Source organism: Columba livia, chromosome 11 (assembly GCF_036013475.1).
Source record: "Columba livia isolate bColLiv1 breed racing homer chromosome 11, bColLiv1.pat.W.v2, whole genome shotgun sequence".
NCBI lineage: Eukaryota > Metazoa > Chordata > Aves > Columbiformes > Columbidae > Columba > Columba livia.
Window position 1 is genome coordinate 4619065 of NC_088612.1, and position 27722 is coordinate 4646786.

At 42.6% G+C, this 27722-nt stretch overlaps 1 protein-coding gene across 6 annotated transcripts in view; it reads right to left on the reverse strand.

Annotated features, from left to right (window-relative positions):
* Positions 1–4120: 4120 nt before the first annotated feature.
* The window catches only part of ARNT2 (aryl hydrocarbon receptor nuclear translocator 2), a 102190-nt gene continuing 78588 nt past the window's right edge, over positions 4121–27722 (reverse strand). For 5 of the 6 annotated variants that reach the window (XM_065076517.1, XM_065076515.1, XM_065076519.1 and 2 more), the window contains 7 exons: positions 22527–22599; positions 22246–22369; positions 17849–17948; positions 15590–15728; positions 13355–13520; positions 10763–10899; positions 4121–8791 (listed from right to left, as the gene is read on the reverse strand). In XM_065076517.1, coding sequence (XP_064932589.1) covers positions 8693–8791; positions 10763–10899; positions 13355–13520; positions 15590–15728; positions 17849–17948; positions 22246–22369; positions 22527–22599 — 838 coding nt within the window. In that variant the 3' untranslated portion in view covers positions 4121–8692. The remainder of the gene's footprint in view (positions 8792–10762; positions 10900–13354; positions 13521–15589; positions 15729–17848; positions 17949–22245; positions 22370–22526; positions 22600–27722) is intronic. The other variant, XM_065076516.1, reaches the window with a different exon arrangement.

The following is a 27722-nucleotide window of genomic DNA, read 5'->3' on the forward strand; positions in this document are numbered from 1 at the left end:
GAGTGGGTGTAGAGTCTGCGATGAAATGTCGTGCATATCTATAGTGGTCTATAAATACCAAATATTGGCATTTGCTGAATTAGGGCTTTTGTCTTTTAGTAGCCTTATTTATATAATTGACACTTGCTTCAGTGGGTCTGCTCCAGTATTTCATTACCAGATGATATATCCAGGTCAGCCTCGGCAGGTTAGTGCAGAACCCCACTCCCTCAGCAGGAGCTGAAAATTTAGGTCAATTCGCATAACTTTGATGAATCTGTAGAACTAAAATGATTAAAGTGACAACCTCCATTGACTCCTTGCGAGGTCTCTGACCTTAAATCACAGAGGTCACCAAAAATATGTTAAGAATCTAAGTGAACTCCAATTCAGAACCTCTCTAGATTAAGCATCTCTGTGCAGTGGGAGCATCAACATGACATAAAGGAAGTGCAGAACACTTAATAGTTTCTCTATAATTAAAACTTTTCATAGGAATTTCACAAATTTCAATGTATACCTTTTTTTCATCAACTCCACCCACCAAATGCAATTTTTCAAAGACTGGAAAGCATCAGAACTTCAGATGAACAAGGCTTCAGTTCTGCAAATTCTTTGTACGGCTGTAACAATCTAGTTTCAGGGTTTCATAGAATAAAATCAAGATGTTTCAGTTAAAGGGTTTGATATTTTTTTCCTCACCGTAGGATGGATGCAAACATTCAAGTGTCTGAGGTTCATGGGCAGAGTGACAAAGATCCCTTCTACGCCACTGAATAAATCATTGCCCAAGAACTTTCCCCAGTTACACAAGACAACCACGATGACACATGTGCTTGGTATTAAAGTAAGAGGCTGCGATTAGTGTAAAATTAATGTCCAAAGCCAGACTTTATTGTACTATACATAATTTGTTCAATTTTGAAGAGCCTTGCGGGAGCTCCGGGGCATTGAGTAGTCACATACAGCGAGGTGCCTGGAGGACTGCGAGTCCATCTCTGTAAGCTGGTGCCAAAGGGACACTGCGTGTGGGGTCAGGAGCTTGTTTTTCTAACTACCTCTTTTATGAAGAAAGGATGTGCACCCATGCTTTCCCCAGCAGACCATGCAAACTGACTGCTTGCATCTTTCCCTTATGTCTAATGACCAACCTCAAGCAACCCTAAATTTTCACAGAGTAATCTATGCTCTCCAGGTGGCTGGAGAAGGTGGCAGGAAATGAAAGATGTGATGTATTCATCCAGAGTTCCTTTACAAAAAGAAAAATGAATTCTTCAGTCACTGACACTGTACTGTGTTGCCTCCTGATGTCTTCTGCTCAAAATTACATGATCCAGAAGCAAAGCCATGACATTTAGTTGACAGAGCATGATTTACATGAAGGAACACAAAGGAAGGAATCCCACGGCATCGACGTCTCCTCTGTGAGTCATGTCGTGGTATCCCTCGTCCTGGGCCTTCACACACATTTGGCATGGACATGCTGAAACTGCATGCAGCAAGGGAAACCAAGGGAGAGGAGGGCTGCTTTGGATAAATCCCACAGTACGAACTCATTTGATAAGTGGAAATATTTACAATCCAGTCTTCGCCTCCCCGCTACACGCACTGCAAAGAAGGCAGCGTGGGTTGTGTCCATGTGTGCCGGGGCAGCATTTTCTTGTCTGTTTATTTAGCACAGTGGAGGTCTCAAAACTACAAAAAAAAAGCAACAAACTTAGGCCTTCAAAACGTTTGCTCCTCAGTGACAATAGGTCTGACCATCTGGCCAGTAATTCCAGCGCTAAGTGGAAAATAACCATAGTGTGATTTTATTTTGCAGACCGAAGCTGCCGCCTCTCAGGGCCACACACAGAAGTGCTGTGGGCTCCGAGGGACGGGTCATCGCCACAGCACCCGCGGATGGGCAGTGGCTGGGGGACGCTCTGCGAGCCACCCAAAACATGTTTCGGATGACAGGGTGCACCAAAGTAGTTCAACCTTGCACTGCTTTTCAAGTCCTGCTTTTAAAACCGTTTCAAGTATTTAAAACCTGACATTCTTAGCTATGAAGAGGCATTTATTGCAGCAACGCCAAAGCGTTGGGTGATGTGTTCTCTACCCATGTGTGTGTGTTGGGGCAGGTTTGCAAGCTGTGGTTGGGACTTTCTTCTGTCTCTCAGAGTTGCACCTGCGTATCTGCCATTACAGCAATGTGTGTACAGCTGTTATATTTTTGGCTGCAAGAGCCATGGTAATTGCACTTAAGCATTGCTCCATCTTCCATGTGTGAGCCTTGGGTTGACACTTTTTTCAACTGGGTCTCAAATGGCACATTTTGTATATTAGTATTTAGTGATAGTCTATAATTAGAAGATAATTTTTTCCAGAGCTAATGAAAAGATGACCCAGCAACCTCTGGATCTGATCCCAAATCCATTAAAACCATTCAAGTGATTCCGTTTTACTTATGTGGGACAGACCAAGAAGTTTGAAGAAAGCTGCTAGCAAGTATTTCCAGTCTGGAATATGACAAAACTTGGTGAAAAAGAATGGAAGAATTCATCCTGTATCTATTCCTCTTACATCCAACTTGGACAGAAAGTGGGAAAATTAAATGAGTAACACTTCCTGAACTATGATGCTGTACATTGATGGAAACGTGGCTAAGAATTAGCTCCTGTGGAAAAATTACGAAAAATACGTTTCTATCATCGTAATGAAGACTTAAGCTGTTGCTATTAGTCATTAGTGCCAGTTTATAGAGCCAAAGATGAAAGGTGCAGGGACACAGGGAGCCTCAATTACATTTCTGTCCCGTGTGCCAGCCTTTGCATGTGTATGTCGACCACGGTGTCCTGCCATGCTGAGCTGCAGCGACTATGTGTCACCAAACACTGAGCTCCGTTTCACATCCCCTATCTCCAAACCCAGATTCCACACCAAAATTAGCAGCTCCCAGTACTTCCACACTCAGTTGTCACCCTGGTGCCCAGAATAAACTTGGTTAAGTACAAGAGCATGGGTTAATGATGATCAATCTAAAAGGAGAGCTAGGAGGGATCCTAAAACAGCCATAGCTGGCTTGGTATTTGTGCATCACCCGTTCTGTGGGCACCCTTCTGTTTGCATAATGTTCTTCAAAAGGAACTAAGAGCCTATTAAAATCAATCAAAAAAGCACCAGACAGTAGCGATGACGAAGGTACCGCTGCACTTCCAAATGGGGTTCATGGTCTGGGGCACCTCCATTCATCACAGATTTTCACAAGCGTCTGGGGAAATGCCCAAAGAACATCGCTTTGTTGAAAACCCAATTTTCACAGCAAAACAGCACGAACGGAACATTTTCACTGACCAACCTCTCTCTTTGGGATGAGCACTTAGCGAGCGGAGCCCAACGGAGCAGACGGGTCTGGTGGCCGTGTCAGATCAAGCACATCCCAGTGCCCCGATGGGTCCCAGCAGAGCCCGTGTCTGTTTTCCACAGACACAGCCCCAAAAATGCGGTATGGGCTGTGCACCAGCAACGCATCCCGAGAGCACAGCATCTTCAGCTCCTGCTGCGGTCCAGTCATCAGCTTCTTGGATTTATTCGCAAGGTAAATCCCGCTCACAAACTACGAAGCTGACAAAGAAATACAGTATAAAAACAATGAAGAACCACAGTGAAAGGCAAACGCACTTCGCACAAGAAAGTCTGAAAAGGTCACCAGAATGTTTGTGGGAAGGATACAAGTTATTTTTTAACTTTGAGCAATGAGACTAAAAGGTGGACAAAGAAACCAGAATGTTGCTGCCCCAGGGAGTGAATAAAAACTGCCACATACTACAAATTAATTCTGAATCAGCTGTGCTCTAATGAAACCCTCTACAATACAGATACGAATTCACACACCTCGGTGTCAGCACAACAGGGCTGTTAATGAATGTTTTTCTGAACTTCTTTGAAAAGCTCAGATCTCCAACCACCATTCCTCTCCCACTCCCTCCGGACCAGGACAGATAAAAGGGAAACTTCCCATCCACAATACACAGGAGATTTCAAAGACAAAGATCAATGCCTAATCGCCTGATTTTTGGCACAAATCTTACCATTCAAGGTTATTTCCTACTTGACAATTCCCAGCAGTGTATCTTATTCATTTACAGAGAGACAGGAATTAACAACAGCTCATGACATTTTTATTTTAATGAAATTTAAAAAGGCAGTTATTAGTTATACATACACACAACTGATTCTGTACTTGTTAGTCATAAATATAGAACATTCAGAAGTACAAAATACACTTTATCCACAGCACAATTTCACATCAATATGAAGAGTTTAAACAGATAAGTAACCAAGTGCCTAACAATGACAGAAGCCCATTTTTGCAGTTCTTTTCTTTTTAAAATTTTTTAAATTTCATTTCTACCCCCCCACACCCTTTTTCCCCCCTTTTTAAAGAACATTAATCTACACAAAGTAAGCAGCGCCCACAGTCATCAGTTCCATGAAATGCACTCTGGTTTACAGTAGGAAAAGACCGACCTTTTAAAGACAATTAGATGCCATCACCATTTCTTTGCTCCATTAATAGAAACAAAACCAAGCCCACATTCTCCTCTTCTCACAGCGAACCACTGTGAAAAATAGAATTCTGGCAAAAATCACCTGAAACCAAACTTGAGCAACTGCCAGGAAAAGGGAAAATATCTGAACTAGAAATTAGTCCACTCGATACCTTGCAAACAAAGAGCAACAGCAGTATGACACTGATAAGGCATTAATGACAAAATGGCTGTATTACTCTCGAAAAAAGAGTACACCTATGTATAAAAATATATGTCATAGCAATTGGGTAAATCCAACACTATTTAACACTGTGCCAAAAGTAATTAAGAGTTAAAAAGGCAGTACTGCAAGAAGTATTTACAGTTTCATACTGTACTTCAAAAGAAGAGAAAAGGCAACAAAGCTACAAATGGAACTATCTGGTTAAAGCATCACCATAGGTACTGCCAGTAGCACTTACAACAAGTGATGTGATGGAGTCCTTCTTGTTAAACAGGATTGCTTGTCTGAATAAATGAATATAAATATTTTAGTATCTAAAAATCTTCTCAGTCTACATGCCCGCTCTTGGAAATAACTCGCCCAGACCATCACTCTTAGCAGTTCCTTGCTCCATCACTTTAAAAACCAAAAGATTCAGTTTCAAGAAACACCGTGTTTCCAACACAGTTTGATCAGAAATCACAGCTTCATTTCCAGCTTAAAAACCACAAAAGATACGAGAAATATACCACCTGTGAAATTCTGGAAACCAGCAGCCAAAGTGCCAGCAAAGCTACACCAAGGGCACATAATAAAAAAACATTAGCATTCCAAACGCACTTTATAACTTCAGCTATAGGATAAGTAGGTTGCTTTAGTAACGAAACACGTGACAAAGAGAGCACAGCCAGCACTATGCAGGATTTTTGGCCTCAAGAGGTGGGACGAGGCTGTTTGAGAGGAGCAAGCCACGGACACGGCGGCAGGACACGGCCAGGGCAGCACGGGATGCCCAGCAGCGGTACCAAAGGCTGAACTTATTCGTTAGCTCGGTCAGAAGCAGAAAAGTTGCCAAATTTTTGGCTCATTAAGCGTCCCCTCCTCGCCGGCTCGAGAACGGCAAACCCAACACCTTCCCCACGGGTGTGGGAACGCGCTGCGGAGATGGGATGGCCAGGAACAGGATGGGAGAGAGGGGGAAACATCAAGAAGGAAGCACTGGGATGGGTGAACAGAAACGGGGATGGTAACGGCTCACAGGGAAAACCCAAACCTGGCACTATCTGGACCGCTCCCCCACAGAGCAGCCACCCCCTTTCCCGAGCAGAAAGGCAGGAGCGGTCTACAAGGTGAGCAGCAGCCCGTGCTCTGATGCCTCAGACGTAATGGCTTCAAAAATACAATACTGTGTTCAAAAAACAACAACAACAAAAGAGAGATGTGCTTGAAACTCTGCTAACAGTGCACTTGTAGCTGCACAACCAAATTCTGTGCGTGACAAGGCTTCTGCAGTAGTATAAAAACCATGACACACCGAAGAAGTCATCGCTGATGTCGGGAGAGAGAAAATTTAAAAGAACTTTATTTTTAGATTGAATTCAGGAGAAAAAGTAAATTATAATTATACTTTGAGCAGTTTGTTGGGTAAAACAAAAGAACAGCATTTTTTCAATTCACTTTTTACTTTTCATTTTACAGAAAAATGCTTTTTAAAAATTTTAGAAGAACTGACATTTATCGTGTCAAGCGTCTTCTGGGCAGAGACATAAACTGCTCAGTCCCTCTTGATCAGCCCCTTTTAAAACGCTCGCCCTGCTGTACAGATGCTGACTGCCTTGCACAGCTGGCGCAGCATCTGGCCACCTTTTACAGACATCAATGAATTTCATTCCGGGACAGCAGAGCTTTGCCTGTCTAATCCAGTGAGCAGCCGCTCGTTCAAGTGTGTTAGTGGAAAGGGAGAAGGCTCCAAGAGAATAAACATCCATGAATTTAAAATAATAGCGCATAAGCGCACGGCTTGCTCACCTAAGAAGGTATTTTCCCGATCTCTGGGAGAGATGAAAGGTTTTTGTTTGTTCTCAGTGTGAATTTGGTGAGGCAAGTACAGACCAGAAGATCTGAGGCCTCTCCAGTGCTGCATCTAGAGAGATTAAAAAATGTTGTAAAAAAAGAGTCCCTAACCCCACTTGCAAATAGGGTAAGAGATTGGTCCCAGATTTAGCGAGAGGAACAGTAGGAAGGACTCTTGCTGGATAATGAAAGCTACACGCTGTTCTCGGGGAAGGCTGGGGAAGCAGAGTTGGATGGGACCACCACCACATGGGCAACTGCTAAAGCTGCGTCCCAGGGTCGTGTTGGCTGCAGCCCAGCTGTCTCTGTTGCTTGTCAGCACAAAACCCACGTAGGCAGAGCAGGCTGCAGGACAGGTACCGCCTGCCTCTCAACTATTATCCTGGCCAGATGGACTGCAGTGATGTGCAGCCTCCAATTCAAGAGGAGTGAAGAGAAGGCAGAGCTGACTGCTGGGAGGTCTAAGAACTGCTGCAGAAATCCAGGTCTTCTAGATGGGGGCTGCTGTTTCAAGATCTGTGATGGCCCCTGAATATGCAAAGGCTGAGGGAAGCTGCTCCCTTTCCTCCTCTGCAAAGGCTGGTCACCACCATCCAACATCCAAAGTCATGAACGACCTGCACGTGTGAACTCTGGGCTCCTTGTCCTTCATGGGAGATTCCTTCTCCTCCCACCCCAAAAGAAACCATCTGGATAAAAATGCTGACCTTACAATCCCACCTCTGTAACTTGTCATGCATGTGAAATACTGAATAATCAACTTTCTACCACATTTCTGATTAAGACATATGGTAGGGGACTTGCTGAAGAGGAAGGTGATTAACTTACCTCTGCAGAAAAGCATGCAGCATTCAGAATAGTCAAGAGTCCTCAACATACTTGGTGGCTGAAAATCCCATATATAACAGAATAGGGTCAACAGGGTTTAACAGAAGTGATTGCTTGGGAATCCAAGCAAAAATTCAAGTTATCACTGTGTACGCAGTGGACAATAGTCCAATTGATATCTATTACCAACTCACCCTAAAAAAATGATACACTACAAAACCATCTCACTGCTTGAAGCAAATGAGCTTGAATGATTTCCTAGTAGTAGGCCACCACCCTGCACTGTTAAAATGTGAGGTTTCACAGTATAAAAAGGTACTTCACAGAAAGGAAATGCAGCTACTATAGAAAATGCAATTTTGATGTGTTTACAGTCATTTTTTACGAGGCAATATTTTTCGGAAAAGCAAGAACAATAGATACTAAAGCAGCCAGTGAGAAATGTGTAGAGTTATAGGCCTCAATTCAGTGCAAAAACAGACTAATAGCTTATGTAAGTAAATGTTTGTTCTGAATAGAGAACCACCTGAATTAAAAATAAGAACACCTATGTGAAGAGATGGAGACTCCCACGATATCTAAATCCTCCACATATATCATCGACCTTTTCAGTACACTCCAGAATGGACCCTTTGCAAAGGCAAAAGAAACCAATACAGGAAATCACTTCATACAGCACAAGATATACATAAAATACCAAAATGTACACACATTCAAGTTTAAGTTAGAAAAGGCGGAGCTGAATCTTCTGGTGAGAGAGGCCTACATTATGTTGCTTAATCTCACATTTAAAGTGACCTAAAAACTACAAGAATCAAAGAAAACAGAACACTGTGTCTGCTTCCAGAAACTTAAGCTTAAAGATAGGCATCGAAATTGAGCGGTAGGCACTGTAACGACACATTACCTTACCTTTTCTCTGTTAGTCTTTGTTACTTCATTATCTATTTAAAAATTACCATTCAAAGGAAATATTAGGTATCATTCACATTCAAATATTTAAGACTCAGAGATTTTTTTGTTTTAAATCAAGCGAAGTTTTTCATCTCTGAGGTAGAGGACAATAAAATCAAATAAAAAAAGGAGCTGTCAACGAACACTAACAAGTGCTGGAGCTCCTCTGTCGGCACTGACGCACCCCAAGGAGGAGAAAGCAAGCCCTACACCACTACCTGAAACATGAGAGATGTGTCTTCTGGTTTAGTAGCTTCTACAGAAATGCAACACAGAAAAAGCAGAGCCAAAATTACACTGAAATGGCCTTGGAGAAGAACTTCCATTTCTGCTTCGCAAGCTACTCAGAAAATGGTGGAAACATGCCCAGGTCAGCAAAATCTTCAATGTTGTAATTGCCAGTACCCTGTGTCGGATCTCCCGGCATTGGCAGCATGTCCTGCATGATAAGGAAAAACCAAAGTGAAGTGTCACTTGCACGTTATCCAGACACAAACTGTTTCCTGTTCATCTTTTCAAGTGTAAAACCAGAAAAGTCCAAAGGTTAGATAAATACGGTGAAACCCAGACCTGTGCACGGGGCTGGGCTGAGGTTTATGTGCTGCTTATTATTTGCTGGAGCATTTCTGAATGGGAGGTGGGACTTTAGCAGGGCATAAGTTTTGGATTGTTCCTCTGAATAAGGCACATTTGAGGTACCCCATACTCCTCCCGGGCTGAAACAGCTCCCCTTGGAATGGGTAGGTACATATGGAGAGAAGCAACCTCCCCGGTTTCACTATATGGGAAGTATTCAAACATCTCACATACTCCCATACCCTACAGAAGGAGCTCCTGCTGAATGAACGTGGGTTTGGGGAGGATCTCGCCCCCTCACCAGGACGCTGTAAGTGCATTTATTACTGCTCTTCGTCCTCTGAGAAACACTAAAGCCTGGACATCCACCCCAGCCGATGAGATGCCCAAGCAGCCTTCATGCATGTACAAAGGCAGAGGAAATAGCAGGAACTTCTCAGGAGAAACAGCATTTCATGGTAATTGCTCCCACGTGTCTTGAGCCAAGTGAGGTCCCTGCAGGAGGCTTCAAAAAATACTCAACCTTTCCTCTCAGCCGGAGACCGAAGCCACAGGGAAAAGATATCCCTTGCTGAGAAAACCAGAGTTTACGCTTGCTTTTCCTGTCAGTCCTTACAATAATAAGCTCTTAATGCAAAGCCAAGTTTTGCCAGGAATGGCTCATTATCCTTACAATAAAAGAAAACCTAAGGAGCAAATAAGAAAGCTCTCTGAAGGAATAACTACCAAGAGCTGCTGTGTACTGAGAAGTTACCCCAAAATTAAGACAGATTAAAATCCATCTGAGGTCTCTGTGGCATCCCGGTTGATGCTTGTGAAAGAGGCTGTGAACACAAGAGGCAGTTTCTCAGCTGCCTTCATTTTCTGACCAAAACTTCCACTTATTTTATGTTTTCCCTCATGCCACCCCAGCATAGGGGGAGCTGCAGTTGTCCCCACCTCTTTAAATTTCCATCTCTTTGAATGCATTTCTGCTGCTGGTTCCTCTGAGGCAAGGTCTCCTCAGTTACAAACCCTCTCGAGTCTGCCATGGGATACAAGCATGCAGACAGGTAGCTGATGGAGTGATATTACTTGTTCCTGTGTGAAACAATGGTTTGTTCACACATGAATATTTTCAGGCTAACGCCTCTTCTGCAGCGTTCCTGAGAGCAATTGAGCACGAGCCCAGTCTTGCAGGTGAATTTACTTTCTAAAAGATAATGAGGTACCCCACTTCCAAACCTTGCTTGAGGCTTGAACTGTCTTTCCTGCATTGTTTTGTTGCAAACTGTCTTCTTGATCTAATTGCAAAACAAGCTATACAAGGACAGAGACGTTATTAGCTAACTTATGAAGTCCCACTCCATCTGTAGTAAAGCCCCAAATGATACTTAATATTGAAATTAAGGCAGCTGAAGAGGATTGTTTACCAGCTACCTGATATCTGACTGGGTTTAACCTTAAAAATTACTGGCCACTATCTTCTATCCAGTATCAGCCTCCTTTCCTGCTTGAACTATCAAAGAGAATTACACTGATGCCTAACTGGACTCGACTGAGATTTCAGGGGCCAGCACCAGGATAAAAAGACACTATTTGAGACTATTTCCCTGCAAAATGCCAAAGCCCTAAGTAAAGGGTGCAAAGAGAAGGGCAAACAGCACTTTAAATCAGCAAAGCTAAAGAAAACAAAACCATCTCAGTTGCAGCTAATGGCAGCACAAACCCACAGCAGCACCCAGCAAGAGGCAATCGCTCCAAGCCCTGATGGCGCCCCGGTCATCGAGGACCGCGGTTCTTCAGCGCCGCTGTGAGAAGTTGTCAGAAGTTGGGCTGTCTGGACTCTCCTCACCTGGAACACCTCGGTCTGACTGGGCTGCGGGTGCGAATGCTGGTCGCTGCTTTGCTGGTTGTGATGTTGGCTCTGCCACTGGGACCACACTTCGGAAGGTCTCCCCTGGAACTGGCCGCTGCTCTGGCCTCCTTCAGCTGGCCGGGGCGGGAGAGAAAGGGCACAGGTCAGAGAGCAGCTCTTTCAAAACGCCTGCCTGCTCTTCATCCGTCAATGCCCGTGGTCACAAATGAGTCTTAGCAAAAAAGACCCCGCGGGGTGGAAGCCAAAGGAGTTTCAGCCCCAACTGCAGATTGGGGGCCACCCCCAGAGCAAAGCTCATTGCCACGGCTGCACAGACACGGCAGGTGAATCCCTCACAGCAAAACGCACAGTGACACCACAAGCCAGGCACTAGAAGACAATTTTCAAGCTTCCCCCATCACTTTTTAATCACTAATAAAGAACATTCACTGTTTCACTTAAAAAACAGACTGCATCATCTGAATGATCTTTCCCTTTCAAAGACTAATCCTTGTAGAGCAGTGGGTGCACAGTTGCCTACTCATCTAAGGAAAACATTCTCAGGTCTTGTAAGCAGATTTAAAAACAGATCAACAGACAACAGTCTTGCTGTATTAAATGCAGAGTATTGCTTGCTGCACTGTCTTGTCCTCCAGGAAAATGATTTAACATGCAGCTTATAGTCATTTATTATCCTGTTAGTATGGTGATGGTTTCTTAAAAGTCTGAGGCCATTTAAATTTCTTCTAAAATTAAATATTAATTTCTTCTAAGTAGTCTACCAAAACAAAAACAAACCAACACACATGATGCCACACACATTAATCTGATCACCTGTTAAAGGTACACTTTTCGTGACTACAGTCACAGGTCACACTTAAGCTGGACTAATTTTACCCTGTATTTCTACAGACCATGTATATGTATAAAATCTTCCTTCAATTATTTATAATGTCCCCATTTTAGAAAGCTTGCTGCCAGGATTATACTTTTTCTCTAAACTATTTTTTTAAAAATATACCTACTCCTACTATTTTTGCCTATTTTCCCCTGAGTGCAGAGAATCGAGCTGGGTAGATCTGGTTCTCCCCAATCATCAGCGCCCTCTGCCAAGGGTGCCCAATCTCCTGTGCCAAACTTCCACACACGTGCTGTGTCAGGTCTCTGGTAACCAGGCTCCATGGTGTCACATCAGTCACTACTCACAGCTGTGGCTTCAGAAAATACAGAAACACATGCCTAGTCCAGTCCTCTTGGCTACCAGCTAAACCACGCAAAACAGACAAAGAGAGCATTTTACAGGAAAGTAAACAGGCCGTAGTGACATATTTCTATCACATCTGAAGTAGATAATTACAGCTCTTCCCTTACTGACATTACCACAACCAATAATTGAGCTGACTCAGAAACCCTGCAGCCACTTCATGGGCCAAAACTAAATTCATCTAAGTTACCCTTTAAAAGAAAACGGCAAGGTTATTCTTTTTTTTCTCAGAACAATACATTGAAATTAACTCAGTGAGGCAAATGAAGCTTCTTTTCAGCAAAACGGTTACTGCTAGGCGGAGGTTCAAGACATTAATCTCTGTGAAGGCTGTGTTATTAATAGTATCCAAACTGATGTAGGTCAGGAAATGTTTCTCATTAGGCGAAAGGGTTCTTGCCAAGTAGCTTAGGCCTGAAATGCAAGGCTGTCTCATAAACAAATGTACAAAGCCTGGTGGAAATGGAGGCATGAATAAGGTCTCTGGGAAGAGCTCTGTTTCAATGCCCTTCTTCTAGTCAACACAGAGCAGGTCTGTGCTCCGCGAGGTTGAGCTGCAACAGCTCTGCACCCATTGTATTCTCAAGGGATAACAGAAAAATGACAAATATTAGCACAGTGCTACCTACACTTTTTGGAATCGCACATTGTTATCAGCCAGCAACATTTTTCAAGGACTCCAAATGGGTTTATCACTGACGGATTCATAATGTGTTTTCTCTTGAATGTTATTGTGCTGGTGGAGTGCAGAAAATTTATGAAGGGGTCACCCACTGGGTCACAGTCTGAAAGCCACTAAATGAGCATGTAATAGGAAAAGAAAACCATTTCAAAACATGGCACCTACTCTGATTAGATTAGTAGTATTGTGGGTACAAAAATATCCTGTCTGCAGCCAAACTCCAACAAGCCACCTCTGGGCAAAAGGACATCAACACGCAGCCAGGGAACTTAACAAATGAAAAGAATGTAAATTTGTGCCATAAGTGTTCTCCTGAGAAGTGAAAAGAAACTGAACCTGCTGACTACAACTTGGGAACACGTGTACTAGTGATGAACTAGCTGAACCTTTCATGACATCATTCACTGAAGGAGAAAAAAGCCTGCACACCATAAAATGCCACAATATTCTCAAGTGTGTTGGATGTGGAGTTGTAGCACAGAGGAAACAGGTCATCTCAGTCCACTCTGCTCAGTGGGAGAAAACAAAACCCTTTCACGCACTGGGCTTCCCAGCCAACCCATCAAAATAACAGGTTGGAGGATTTTTAATGAAGTTAACGCTGGAGAGTTTCATTTTGTGCGTTAAGTCATTTAAAACTTACCAAAGCCTGCACTTCGGTTTGCTAAGCTGGAGTAGGCATTCCCACTGGGAGAAGAGGTGGCGGGGCTGGAAAGGGGGCTGTACGAGGATGGATCCGCCGGGTAGGTGTGACTGGTCCCAATCCCAAAGGGAGACGACTGAGCCTTGCCAGACTGAGACGGAATTTGCTGCGGAACAAGGGGTGAAAGAAAGGAATGAGTTTTATTGTTGAGGAATAGCGCAGCAGACTCACTGTTTAACAGTGTAAAGACTAAATAAACTCTGCGGATGCAAACAGGCACGTTATTCCTGTCTCAGCCGTATTCCATTTCTGTCAAAGCCAACTTGCTGCTGCATAAGGAACACAACAGACTATAAACCTGCTGATTAACTCGCACGTACTCAGTATCAGAGCTATTTGGAAAAACATGATTTCCTTCACCTCTGTTACAAGGATTCATCTCAAACTGAACAGCTACAAAGAATTCACCTTTATTTGCCGCGTGTTTCAATTTTGCAGCGCGCCAGTAAAATTACAGTTATCAGAATGTCTTGCAGAACATATACAGCTCTCAAATGAGCAGAGTCTCCAGTGCTTGGGGGCTAAATGGTCAAAGAACTTTCAAAGCTAATGAGCTGCTTTCTCTCCCTGCCTAAGAAGTACATGCAGCCAAGTTATTTTGCCTTGTAAAAGGCTTGGGAGTGTGAATCACCAGCCCTGGGAGCAGGGAAGAAACAGTCTAACTTTGCTTTAGCTGGGCAGCTGAGTTAATTCAAGGGTATGAAAAACCACCTTGCTGTCATTTTCATCTACATAATGGCTTTGTCACAGGGTCTCCAAGGATGCTACACACATGATTAAAGGCTGCAAGTCCGCTTTGAGACGTGTACCCTGAGACTAAAGCGATGTGAAGTGTCACATCCGAAGTCACGTGCTGCAGCAATGTGTAATGCTACAGACAGAATCTGCTTATAAACCGTTTCCTGCATTATGAACAAATCCAGCAGCAACAAGAAAAACTCGCTGCCTAACCAATTCCAGAAATAGAAATTAAAGGTGATTACATGTCTGGATACTTCTAATGATGTGCAGTGTTATTGGCAATCAATGCACTCAAGTGAAGCTATTTTCTTGGACAAATGTAAGGTAGCTCGGGGGAGGAAAAGAGATCCCAACAGGCATATAACGTGATGAAGATGCTATTAACTCTTTAGCTCAGTTCCAAGCTAAGAAATAGTACATTTCTAAAGCTTTCTACAGAGACAGTGAAAGCATGATGTATCACTTCTGCAAGGTTTAACTCTATTTTACTTTATTTACAATTGATGAATGAATTCCGATTTCCCTACACTCACATACAAACTCTGTTGACTTGGATGGAATTTGGACGGTAGGAGGGATGAGTACATTTTCCTTTAAGTAATTTTTAGAATACTCCAGATCACTAAAAAGAAAAAATTAATGTTATGACAGCATTTCATTAAACAGGTGTGAGAGAATAACAATGGTACACTGATGGCTTGGAAAAAACAGTAATTAATGTGGAAACAATTCAGTTACCAAAAAACTATTCAGTGCCTGCCCCAACATGCCATTCTAACCTACAGAACAATGTGAAGTCAAGAGTGATTAAGAGCAGCGTTAATGATAGATCAAACATGATTATTTCCTATTATTTGTCTTTAATGGTGTTTTTTTATTGTTGCACAGACCACGAGGTGATTTCTGGGCAAACATTGTCAAGCACAGGCCACCTGATGGAGGGATGTGCTGTTCCCTACAGCACGTGAGCTACACTGGGCTCAGCAGCCTCTGCTCTGAATTCATATTATAACTGGATTTGTATGTGCCCCTTTCTGATAACTCTGCCAACTGAGGGTAACGTTGCTGGGTGCAAGGGCTTGGTCCAAGAAAGATTTAATTCACAGGATTAATACTAAAGCCGAACAGCTGCCCTCTTTTTATTTCATTCAGTGCACATATAAAAATCAGTGCAGGGCTGAGCTCTTCCACTGGGATTCATGTCGGAGTTATGACTGCCACTATTATCGACACTATTACAAATTAAATGCAGTTACACATAGGGCAGCGCTCTCAAGGAACAGAAGTGGGGAAACTCATTGCTCTCCAGCCACAAATGATAACGACAAAGTACATTTCATCATGTTATAAATGGGGTTTACTAATTCTTCTGTAGAAAGCACAGGGATTGCAAACCTTTAATGAACATGAAAATAAAACACCTTTAATCAATACCTGTCCTGGAAATGGTGGGCGATTTCCTGTCCAGGCAACCTGACTCTGGTTTAGCTGGCGAGAAATCTGTGTCAGATTCTGGCCCGTTGATGAAGACGACTGGATGTCGTTCACACCAGGCACATGCACCACAGACGAACTAAAGGAAAAGAGACAGCGCCTTGTTTGTAGGATATATTCTCCATGCACAAACAGTATTTCAGATGTGAACATTTTCATAATCACCTTAAGCCTAATTGTTTCATCTCTCTTAATAAAAAATTACTTAAAACCATCACAAAACTATGAAAGCTTTTAGCATTCTAAAATGCCAGTTCAAACAGACACAGAGGGCAAAATTATTCTGAATGACATTTCTACAATGTCTTTAGAAGGGCTTGCAAGGATAAAGTCAGTCTAACACACAGGGCACAAACACTTAGCTCCATACTAGTTGAATGTTTAATGCATTAAAAAACCTGCTTGTAGAGTGTATTCAAGCAGATGCTTTATTTATAATTTGTGCTTAAATCAACAGTACTTAAGGCATTTGCTTAAATGCCATCCTAAATGAAGGTGTACAAAAAGATGACAGTTGTAAGTGCTGCTTTGTCTCCTGCGTGGGAAATGAAGAAATGTGCAATACATACTAAAAATCTGAGCTTTTAATTCCTATTTTCACCAAATGATTCTAAAGAAGGGTATGCAGCTACATACCTAGGCAAAAGAATAACCAAGACAGAAACTTAAACCAATGTAATAGATTTGGAATTTAAAAAAAAAAGAAAAAAAGTATTCCCAATGGAACTTGTTTATGTGTTAACTGTTTCCTAATTACTGAATTTCACTATAGAGAAATTTCCCAGAAATTCCTAATTAGAAGGAAAATTTGATGAAGGATTGCTGCACTTTACCATTTTAGTTTTGTGAAGTCTTGAACAACTGAATCACTATAACCAGACTTGTGAATGTGCTTTTATATAATTTTATATATAAAATATCTATTTATTATTTTAGATGTCATATATAAATAGATAAATGAATATAAATGAAGACACTACACATAAAATGGCTTTTGTACATGAATTGAAACAGCATGCACTTTGCTCCAATCCCTTCCCTATTGTCTGTTTTCACAATTATGCAGAAAGAGAAATAAACAAGGCTGAGCAGAGAGGAAGCAGGAATGTGAACCTCTGAGAAGGCTGACAAAACCCCTCCCAGAGCAGTAACCAAAACGTGGCAGGCATTTGAATACGGGAGTTGTTATTCTGTCTTTCTTAGGCTGCCTAAAAGCAAAGTGTGTGTTCAGAGAGTCTTTGCAGAGTTTGTTTTCTATTCCTTTATGTTTCTTTTTTGCTACCACAGAATCTCCAAAGGGGGAAATGTGGACTAGAAAGTCCACCTAAATCTGGCTGGACGCAGAAGAACATCCCAGCCCAACTGGTCAGTCCCGCTGTCCAAGGGCCTGGACTGCATCTGGAATACGCTTTGAAACCAGCAGCCTGTAAAACAGCACCTAAAGGCTGCCCAGGCTCAGTGACCAAATGGACCAGCCTGGAGAACATTCAGGGACGACAGTTCACGGAGGGTGGAAAAGCTAGCAGATGTGTCATTACTTAATGTAATAGAACAGCAGGAGGAAAAAAGCTATAGGAATCAACAAAGGAAACAAATAAACAAAGGAAATGAACAAAATACAGGCCAACTTCCAAGATGGCAAGTCATCTATTCAGTAATATACAATATCCAATTAAAAGACACTTTAATTTACCCTCCTCCTCCAAGTTATTTTTTGTTTCAATTTGACAAAACGTACGCACAGGGATTTTATTTCTCCCCACTGACATTATTAGCAATCATAACTTTAAGAACGCATTGGTTTAAATACAATTATAGTTTGCAGATGTTTTCTAATTCCTGGAACTTACAACCTCTGAATGGCTGTTCTTTCACTTTCACAATCTTTGTTGGTCTAAAACAGGAGAATGAAACTTCAGTATCACGGTCCCGAACAGTGATATGAAGGACACTGTGGTGATTTCCATCACTGTTACCAGATTCTTAGAAAGTGACTGGAAATGCAGGCAAATTCTTAAACTTCACATCAGCCAAACCTGTGCTGCCAGCTGGAAGGCAACAACATGCACCCTGAATATCTCTTAGCTGTGTCCAATTACCTCATCATAGCAACAAGTATCTACTTATCAGCCACTATTTTGAACAGAGATACCCAAATCATCTCATCTTGCAGCTGCCGAGACATCATGTAGTCAGTACCTGAAAGTCTTTCCTGAATGTCCTGGCTGAAATGGGCTTCCCTGTGAGTAAAGCTGCTGGTTTCCTGCTGTGGATGCTGATGCCATCATTTTTTTATCTGCTACAAAAGGAAAACAAATCACAGAGTTTAGGGGATGAGAAAATTAAGGCAAAACTATTTAATGAGAATTGCCATGTATATATGCAGCAGGGATTTTTCTTTCCTTCTTAAACACTGATGAAGAAGCCCTATGGAACACATTAAGAATGACACAGAAGGGCTATTTGACAAGTCAGTATGAAACAAGAGGCACAGCTGGTTTGTGTCTACTTCATACCCGCTTCCCAGGATGTACCTCATTTATGCTATTGTTTGCATGGAACATAACACTGGTACGTGCCCTCAAACCATGCAGTCCAGACCTTCTCTGTGCTCGCTGGAAGCTGCTCCTGACCACACAGACATGAGGAGGAATGGGACACAGAGAGTGGGTCTGGCTGAAGCAGACATTGATGGGTGCCTGGCTCCCAGATGGGCAGTGATGGGTGCCTGGGTCCCAGATGGGCAGTGATAGGTGCCTGGGTCTCAGGTGGGCCGTGATGGGTGTGTGGGTCCCAGGTGGGCAGTGATGGGTGCCTGGGTCCCAGGTGGGCAGTGATGGGTGCCTGGGTCCCAGGTGGGCAGTAATGGGCCTGGGTCTCAGGTGGGCAATGATGGGCGCCTGGGTCCCAGGTGGGCAGTGATGGGCGCCTGGGTCCCAGGTGGGCAGTGATGGGCCTGGGTCCCAGGTGGGCAGTGATGGGTGCCTGGGTCCCAGCTACAGACTGAAAAGGGGAAAAAACGGTTTTCTGGAAGAAAGAGAGAAGAGTCTGCCCAGGGGAATGGAGGAATGCCACATGAAACAAGCCTGGTCCGAAGAAGCAGCTCCAGAAGAAGCCCTCCAGGGCTGCTGCTGATTGCAGCCTCTTTACACTGAGGTAGTGGCTGACACCTCAGACCCCCCTGGGTTGAACATCCCAAGGAATGGTGTCAAAGAGTCCCTGTCCTGATCAGCTGACAGCCAGAGAGGAACACCCAACGCTTGGTGGCACATCTGCAGACCTCCGGGTGACCACCTGCAAGCCTGGGTGATACTGCAGCCCCCACCTGCATTTCCATCTCACAGGTGGCTACAGGCACTTTGCTTCTGAGTGTCCCCAAGGCTTAAGCACCTGAGCTGTGGCAGCACAAACCACTGGTTTCTCACAGATTTTGCTGTCCTATATGTGGCTTGAGAAAGCCATGAGATAGGATGCAAGCGTCCCAGTGGGGTGTAAAACAGACTAGCACAGTGAATAACGCACATATGGAGAAGCCATTAACTTTTATAGTCTACTGTTAATTAGAAATCAATCTCTAATTGAATGAAATGAGATTGGGTGAACAATGCCATTTGGTCTCTTAATTTAATTTTCTGCCACTGGATCATTCCAAAGCCCAGGGAAACCTCACTACGACTACTTTTCTTAAACTAATTTAAAGGTCTGATACACCACCCTTTATTCACTTTCCCCATCTTCCCTTACTACCTCCAAGCACAGAACATCCTGCAACTTGCTGATGGCTTTGCAACCATTTGTTGCCACATACCTCTGACAGGCCTAGAAATCAGGTCTGCCTGCTCACTTTCCCCTTTGCTCTTTTCAGATTCCCACTCATTTCACAAGATGCTCTCCGGGACTAAAGACCCACTCAGCTCACAACTAACAGAAGCATTTTTGAGTTTCCCCTAGCTTTTAGAGACCTTGTGAGTGTGACTCATCAAAGGCCTCCAACATACACCAGATCTCTGTTATCTAAGTTCTTATTAACGTTATGTGCCTAACAAGAACCTAAGCTCGCCTTCCAAAGTAAAAAGTCACCTCAAATTACCTCACAGAAGCGCTGGAGAAGAAACATGTATGCCACTGATGCAAGCTGTCATTGCTTTTCCTCTATAATGTATAAATTTGTAGAAATTCCTCACTGGTTACATGTCACCCTGCACAAGACACTGAGTCTGGGCTGCAAACCTACGCTCTCGTATAAAGAAAAAGGGAAAAATGGGGACAAGGTCTAGAAAAGGTCACATATGTGGTAGGAAGGATTGAGAATGGGTTGCAACATCTCTGAGAAGGACAGATGATTTTGCCTTCTTTTGTAGTAATATCATTCTTGCATGAGATGTACCATTTTCTAAGGCCAGCCTTTACAGGGATACCAAACTCTCAGGGTTGGAAGAGACTGAGCCAAAATCCTGGGGGTACTTTAGATATTTGAGAACAAGTTGCCAGCAAAACGGAGAGTGCCCTAAATGAACTGGAATTCCTCAAGTGGAGCAGAGTTGCCATGGCAGCTTCCAGGGTCTGTGCCGCAGGATGAGGCCAAGACAAAAGGAATGGCTGCACTAATTGCAAAGAGCTTAATTGGCTTTAAAATCTCTTTCCTGAGTTTCACTGAATGCTCTTCAGCCTCTGGATCTGGCCCACATCTCTTCCAGCTGCAGTCCCACTCAGGACTTCACACGCTACTTCTCTCACCTTTGGTACAGCACTGAAAACCTATTTTTTCTTGGTGTTTTTAACATGCATCCTTAGACCTGTTTCCCTCTAAACCCCATCACTGTACCCATCAATGACATGTCCTTCTCCCATGAGGACCAGAGTTTCTGCCTGTAGAATGAAGATCTCTGTAAGACCCACATCATCCTGTGCTTCAAGGCACTTGCGTGAACCCGTGAATCCAGGCTTCCTCTCCCCACTTTCGTTTTTTAATTACGTGTGGCCACTGTATGGAATTATGGCAACAATCTCCCTATGTCAAAGCTGTATTTTTACAGAACATAGCAGAGAATGAGATCGAGTATGAATGTAATGCAAATGTCTTGCAGGCAGCATGCAGGTTTGTCAATATTGTTTTTGGACAGTGTATCTCATCTCTGTGAACCATCTCTTTTTGTCATTCAGAGAAGACCTTGATCACAGCTCCCAGGAGAAATTCAGACAGCGTGAATGTCCCAAAAAAAGCATAGCCTGTAAATTGATAAGAATGAAAAGACAAATGGCATTTCCAAGAACATAACCTCCCAGCTACCTCACAGCTTGATAGACCCTTAACCCTAACCCCTCCCCACAAACAGTTGAGAGCTGCCTGAAAAAAGCCAATAAGGCAGCCAAAAAGCAGGATGTTCTTGCTTGGAAAAACATATTCTGGTGTTTAGGGCTGGAGTCTTGCTACCTTCTAATGGACCCCTTTTATGGCCTCAGCTGTTGACTTCACTGTTAGAGTAGACAGACGAGGATCAACAGGAATAACAGAGAAGTCCTAGCAACAGGAGGACAGACTATTAAGTCTGTCCTGCAGTTACAATGCCTTCTCCATTTGAAAAGGCCAAGCCAGGCACAAGAAACCAATGCAGTTAGGTCATCTCCACACACCCCTGGAGTCAAACCCTGTAGGTCATTTCCTTCATGCACTGTGTGACACTGGCATGTTGATTTATTTAAAACAAATGTAAAAAACCTCTCTTCTTCAGTGAGGACAGTTAAGAACAATAAACAATTAACGAGTTCTTCCACAAGCAGTGAAATTAATGAGCCTGGTTTCCTACAGATATATTTCGGATGACTCCTTCAGCTGCCAGTCTTCTCAATGACTTCTGTCTGTCAGGGCAACAGGCAGTATGGCTGGGGCTAGTTGAAGTCAGCGACATCTGTCTGACTGACAAGTTGGCTGCTACCTCTTGGAACAGGACTGGATACCCTCCAGTGAGGGTCCTCACAGTAATTTCCACAAAATACAGAAGAATGTACTATTTCTGAGACTCCTACCTCTCTTAAAAAAACTTGCCAACAAGTTCAAAAGTTGTGGGACAAAGAGCAAGGACTCAATGACAGGTAACGTGACCAAAGATGCCTCAACTGACCAGAAAACAAGTATACTATTACAATTCACGGCAGCATATGCACCTGAAAGCATCAGTGCAAAAGCTGGTGATCTGATAAAAAAGTGCAGGCCTATCTTAATCCAGGTCTATTTAGAGAGATGAACTCACATCTGCTGTTTAAGAAAGAAAATATATACTCTGAAATGGCAAGTTCTGCTGAGTATGTTTAGTATCTATGAACACTGCTCAAGGTGCCCCTGTGAAATGAAAAGAGAATCAAACATAGGTAGCTCTGGTGACACAAAAGCTGTCTTTCCCTCCTTGAATTTATTCCTCATCATCTTTAGGGGAAATATCAACTAAAGGCAAACTCTAGGAAATGTCCTGAAGACTGACATTGCTTGGAAATTTCTCTGCCATGTCGTAGTTTCTCTTCATTCTCTTGAAGCTGTGCTACATACCATGTAACCAACCTTAACATGTATTAAAAATTAAACAGAGACATTCACTTACAAGCAGTTATTCCAGCAAACATCTCAGCAAATCTAGGATCTCTCTCTTGGGAGAAGATTGCATCAGGTTTCTCCACAGACTTTCCACCCTCATGAACATTAGCTGGTAAACTGGGAACAGGCACCTGTTGAGATACACGGAGGAATGTAATTACCTCCATCGTATTTGACAAAAAGGAATTCAAGGACAGTCACAATGTATTTTCAATTGTGCTGAAATCTACCATTGCTATGCATTTTAAAGGATCAGAGGCACAAAAGTAAAAACTTGAGAAATTCCACCTGAGATAAGTCATAGGATGACAGCCCATCTCTTTGATGTACTTCGAGTTCTGCTTGCTGCTGCTGAAGTTGTCTGCAAAAGAGACAAAATGATTTAGTTACAAAAAGCAAATAAGATGCAAGAAGGAAAAGCCACCGTCTCTCAGGTGATTTAGTAAATCCTCTCCTGTGAGATTCATCTGTTTTCAAACGTTTTTCACTGAGAAAGGTTGTACCACAGGAATGCAACAGGGCACACGAAGTTTTGCTGGAATAGCAAGAAATGTAGGTGGGTAAGTAATGGAGGATGGAATACAGCCTCTTTATAAAGGATTTAAGAATTCACTACTAAGACACCAAGAATGTCTCCCTCATGTTACTGATGAATATACCAGACCCCTTCACTGATCCTGCTGAAGTAAACAGGAACCATCAGTAACATTAACACAGAATTACGCCAGTGAATAAGAAAATGTGATCAAAGCTCTATCTGAAGCACATCATATCAAATGGAACAACCTGTTGGGACAGAAAGAACTGCATATAAATCCTTCTTTGTAATAACACCTGCTTAACATACTGTGGTTCTACTTTCCTCATGATCCAAGTCCAGATTCTATTCAATTTTTGAAAGCTTTTAAGGGAGTGAATGTCCAGAAATAAATTGCTTGTGCTATTATATAAAATCAAGACATTACATGAAATCAATTTGTGTTGACAAGTGCTACAGAAAACACAAGTCTAATCAGAACTGAACAAAAAATATCCGTTGTTCAAATGAGATAAAAATCACTGGAAGTAATAAGCCGTAATCCAATTATAAGAATTTAGGAAAAATTAAATGTGCAGCAGCAACAGAAAAATACTTCAAAAGAAACTGCCAGAGCTAATAAACATTAGGGGTCATATGGCAGAATGAAGAACTTCAGTGGTGAAAACTCTGCAGATCCTTTAAATGCAGCTGATTTGTGTTTAGTGTCAGGCACTGTTACTTAACTACGACAATTAGCCAATACCAACAGATAAAATCATTGGAAGCCATGAGAATTAACTAACAGGCCGCCTGTAGGGACAGCATACAAGTGGTTGTAAGTCGAGCATATTCACATTCTACACGTGTAAATATTGCTTATTTATAAAAATCTACACATCTTTTATATAGTTGTAGTAAATCTATAGCACAGTGATCTTCTGAATCCACTTCTTCACTTGCTCTTTTTAATTCCGAAAGGAGAAAAATTCAAAGCTCCCAATTAAAAAAAAAAAATCAGAGACAGTTATATTAATCGTTGCTATTGGAAATTTTGATGGTACTGTAACAAAACTTCTACACAAAAAGCCACTGTGTAGTACAGTTTATCAGAAATAAAACCCAATCTGTTGGAAATGAAAGGCAAAAGAGCTACTGATGCTTCAAGACCAGAATTTTACTATTGAAATGTGAACTCATGCCTCCGTGTTTGGACTTATGCCATCCTCAGGTTGGGATATCAGGAACCTCACTTGCCTGAACGCAGGTTTGTGGGATTGTTTGCGGACAGACAAACACAGCTCTGTCCTATTGCCAAGCTGGCCCTTGTCTGGGGCATCATCCATACCATGGAGAAGGCAAAGCCCCTTGCGCTGGATGGGCCAATAACCATAACCATAACCAGTACTTCTGGCCTGAGGTTGTGCAGGTAGCCTCTCTGCGAGGCTTCGGTCAGTTAGCAAAGAAGCTATAAACCCCCCAAATTACACTAATGCTCAGAGATTTGTATAAGATTGGAGCTGGACTGACAAGAAAGTAAGCTCAATGCTTGCAAATGATACTTGCCAGTGGCCGCAATTTCTGTATGCTCCTGGCCTCTTTCTGAAGGAAAAATCACCTAAAGGGACAGGAATTAAACACCACATGGGTTTTCTCCCGGAGAGACACCAATGTGACGGGCAGTAATAGATGACATTTTGCAAAAGAGCAAGGTAATGGCTTTGAAAGTCTGCAAAATTAGAATACATTTTTCACCACAGCCTTGTATTTTAGATTCTTATCCAAATCTTCTTTTTAAATCTTGAACTAGATAGATTCAAATGTCAAATACTGTGACAAACTTGCAGACAAAGTCAAATGTCAAATTAGGCACAAACTGACGGGAATGTGAGGGACCACTCAATGAAGTAAGTAGTAGATTTTTCCACCCCTTGATGCTTTTCCAGGAGACATTTTGCTCAGACACCAGTTACTGGGCTCCATGGCAAACTGGACAAAAATCTGTGACCTACAACAAACAGAAGATCGGAGTAGATGGCCAAAAGCCTTCTGCTAGTCTTATGTGTAAGAACACATAATATACAGAATCACTTCTGTCCTACGAGTAACATGCAGCAGATGTAACTCCTCCAGGTCATTAGAGAGCCACGGATGCTCCATGTTATTTTAGTACACAGAAAATTCCTAAAAATTACCACTGGAATGCAAAGAAATTCTTTGTTCGCAAGCATAAAATGCATAGTTTTCCAACAGAACTATGGGAGGTAATTTAATCATAGCAAGTCTATGGGGAAGTTTTTCTGAATACCACCCTGTGGACAATAAACACCCATTAAATCCTGTTGTTAACGTGAAAGCTAATTACACTGTTTCATTTGTTTTTATTACCAATGACTTGGTGTGTGTGTCAATAAACAGCACATTAGGTCTCTTCTGTTCCGTATAAAGTATGTTTTCTTGATTCAGCCATATACATACAAATGAGCCAAACAAAACAGCACACTTACTAGTTATTTGTTTTGTAGGCACTTCTAACTTAGTGCTCCTTCACCCTTCTCTATCTTTCATCTCTAATACTCCTTAAGCTGCAGTACAATATAAATACCAGGTTGCGTTAACAGCCCTGAACTTTGGGAACCACCTCCCAAATCCAGCTCCTATAAGACACAAATACTTAAGTGTATCTTCACTGAACTCTGCACAAGTTACGCTGCACTTCATTAAGATTGAAATGCAAAGCCAGGTTAGCATCTTCTGCTGTTTGCTGCTACTGCATAAATAGTGCAAAAGGTGCTTGAAACCTGAAAGAAACGGTGCAGGAATTCATGGACCAGCTGAGCAGGGAGAGCTGAGTGCTGCTGTCATGGTTGCTTCAGACTGAACAGTCAACACATGTTGGTCCCTTCAGTCATCCAGCTTCTAGATTGTTTGTGTAGAGATGACAAAGAACAAGGGATTATTATCAATTTGGGCAAAACTCAAACTGCCTTCTGACTTCTAAACCAAAACCCAAACTATCCTTGGTTTCAATTTCATTTTCACTGCTTCAAGGAGTAAATGCAAGAGGTATTTCCTGGCTTTACAGGACACCCAACACAGCAAGTAAGGGATTGTCTGGGTCAACAGAGGATTCTGCCTGTACTGTAGGAACTCCTGGCTCACCCACAGGTTTGGTATGGAACTGGAAAAGCCCTTGGCTTGAACAAGGAATGGTTCAGCAGCTCTGAAGGTTTTAATAGTTAATTAAAATTTATTTCACTAGATGTATTTGGAGGAAAAGGGAAGATTTGACACTGGAGAGAATTTCAGCCAAATTAATCTCTCTCCATGAGCACTGAAGTCACCTGTTCCTTTTCCAGGCATCAGAGTGACCAAAAAAGGATTTGAGCTTTAAAATTAACAGTCTCTATGGTGGGAGAGAAACAATACTGTATCCCTACCAAGCTATTTTTATGTATCACAGGGACACGTGCTTCCTGTGTCTGGCTTGGACAACAAAAGCCTTGGGACTGCCGCTGGAAAATCCTCTTTCAGAAACACCCAAAATCTCCCTAATTTAGCTTATAGCTTCAATTCACCCCCGTGAAAGGGTCTGTCTTACCCCAGCCTTGAGGGATCAGAGAGCCCCAGAGATGGCACAGGGATCACGACAACCTAAGTCTTTAGGACCACTACCATGGGCTAAAATTTTGTCAGAATAGTTGATCTTTTTAGTACTCTGGCCCATGAAAATCCGAAACAGAAAGCATCTCTCCCACAAGTGTGAGCCGATTCACTGTCAGGCTGCTCCAGCAGTGACCTGTGCCAGCTCGCTCCAAAGCAAAGATCTTAGGACAACTGTAGGATTCAGAAACTCATGCAGAGCAACACAGGGCTTTGGGGCTTACAAAAATGAAACATCAGAATTTCCAAAAAAGTCAGAAAAAAATCTCCAATAAATATAATTTTACACAGTTTTATCTGTCACCATGCCAGATTATGTTATTCAAACACTGCTCTAGGTGTATGTTAAATAAACACTGATCACAATTACTATTTCTTTTTGGAAATCCAACAGTCCCAACTACACAGGAAGATGTGGTCAAGCAGGGACTCTTCAGCCGAACCCAGCACAAATGCTGAACGTTTAATGCTTCACTTCTGCAGGAAGTTTCTCTTGGATGACTACACCCAAGTGAAACTCAGCAAAGTTTTCTTTTCTTTTTTCTTTTGCAAGGAACTGAGTGAACATTTGAACCTAATGTTTCGTTATCCTTCCGCACAAAATGCAAGTTTGGAAAGTTGACTGAGGCTCTAAAGGAGGATCTTTATTTAAGAAAAACAAAACAAAACAAAGCCAAACCAACAAAAACAAAAATCGAGTAATCCTTCCACAACTGGAACCACCACTGCCCTCTACAGTCTTTTGGGAAAATGCTGTTCACCGCCCAATGCAAAAAGAGAGCTATTCCATTAACAGAAACACTGATGTGCGTACTGTGGCATTAAACTAACTCAAAAAATGATTGAATCCTTTGTCTTTACAACTTTATGCTGAATTTTTAACCGCCTCACGCCTTCATTTTACAGAACTGGCTAGGATACCACAGCAAAAAGTCAAATGGAAATGCGGCTCCGTGCAGAAGTGCCCAGAACCGCGCGGTGGAAGGCTGCCCTTGGTCTCCGTGTGAAGCCCTTTGCTGGACCCGGAGCATCTGGTACTTGCACCGAGACATGGAGATGGCCCCGCGCACCGGGGTCGGTGCCAAACAACCAGCCCCAGCAGGAGCTTCATGAGGAGGCGGAAATCAACAGTTACCATGGCGTGCAACTCCCCGAGGCATCTAGGAAATCAGAAGTCAAAACATGACCCAAAATGTGCAAAAAAAATAAATAAATACAGAAAAACAGGCAGGAACAGCAGCACATTACAGTAAGTCCTCTTTGGAAATCTGTCTGAGAAGTGGGAGAGAAAAGGGGGGGGGGGG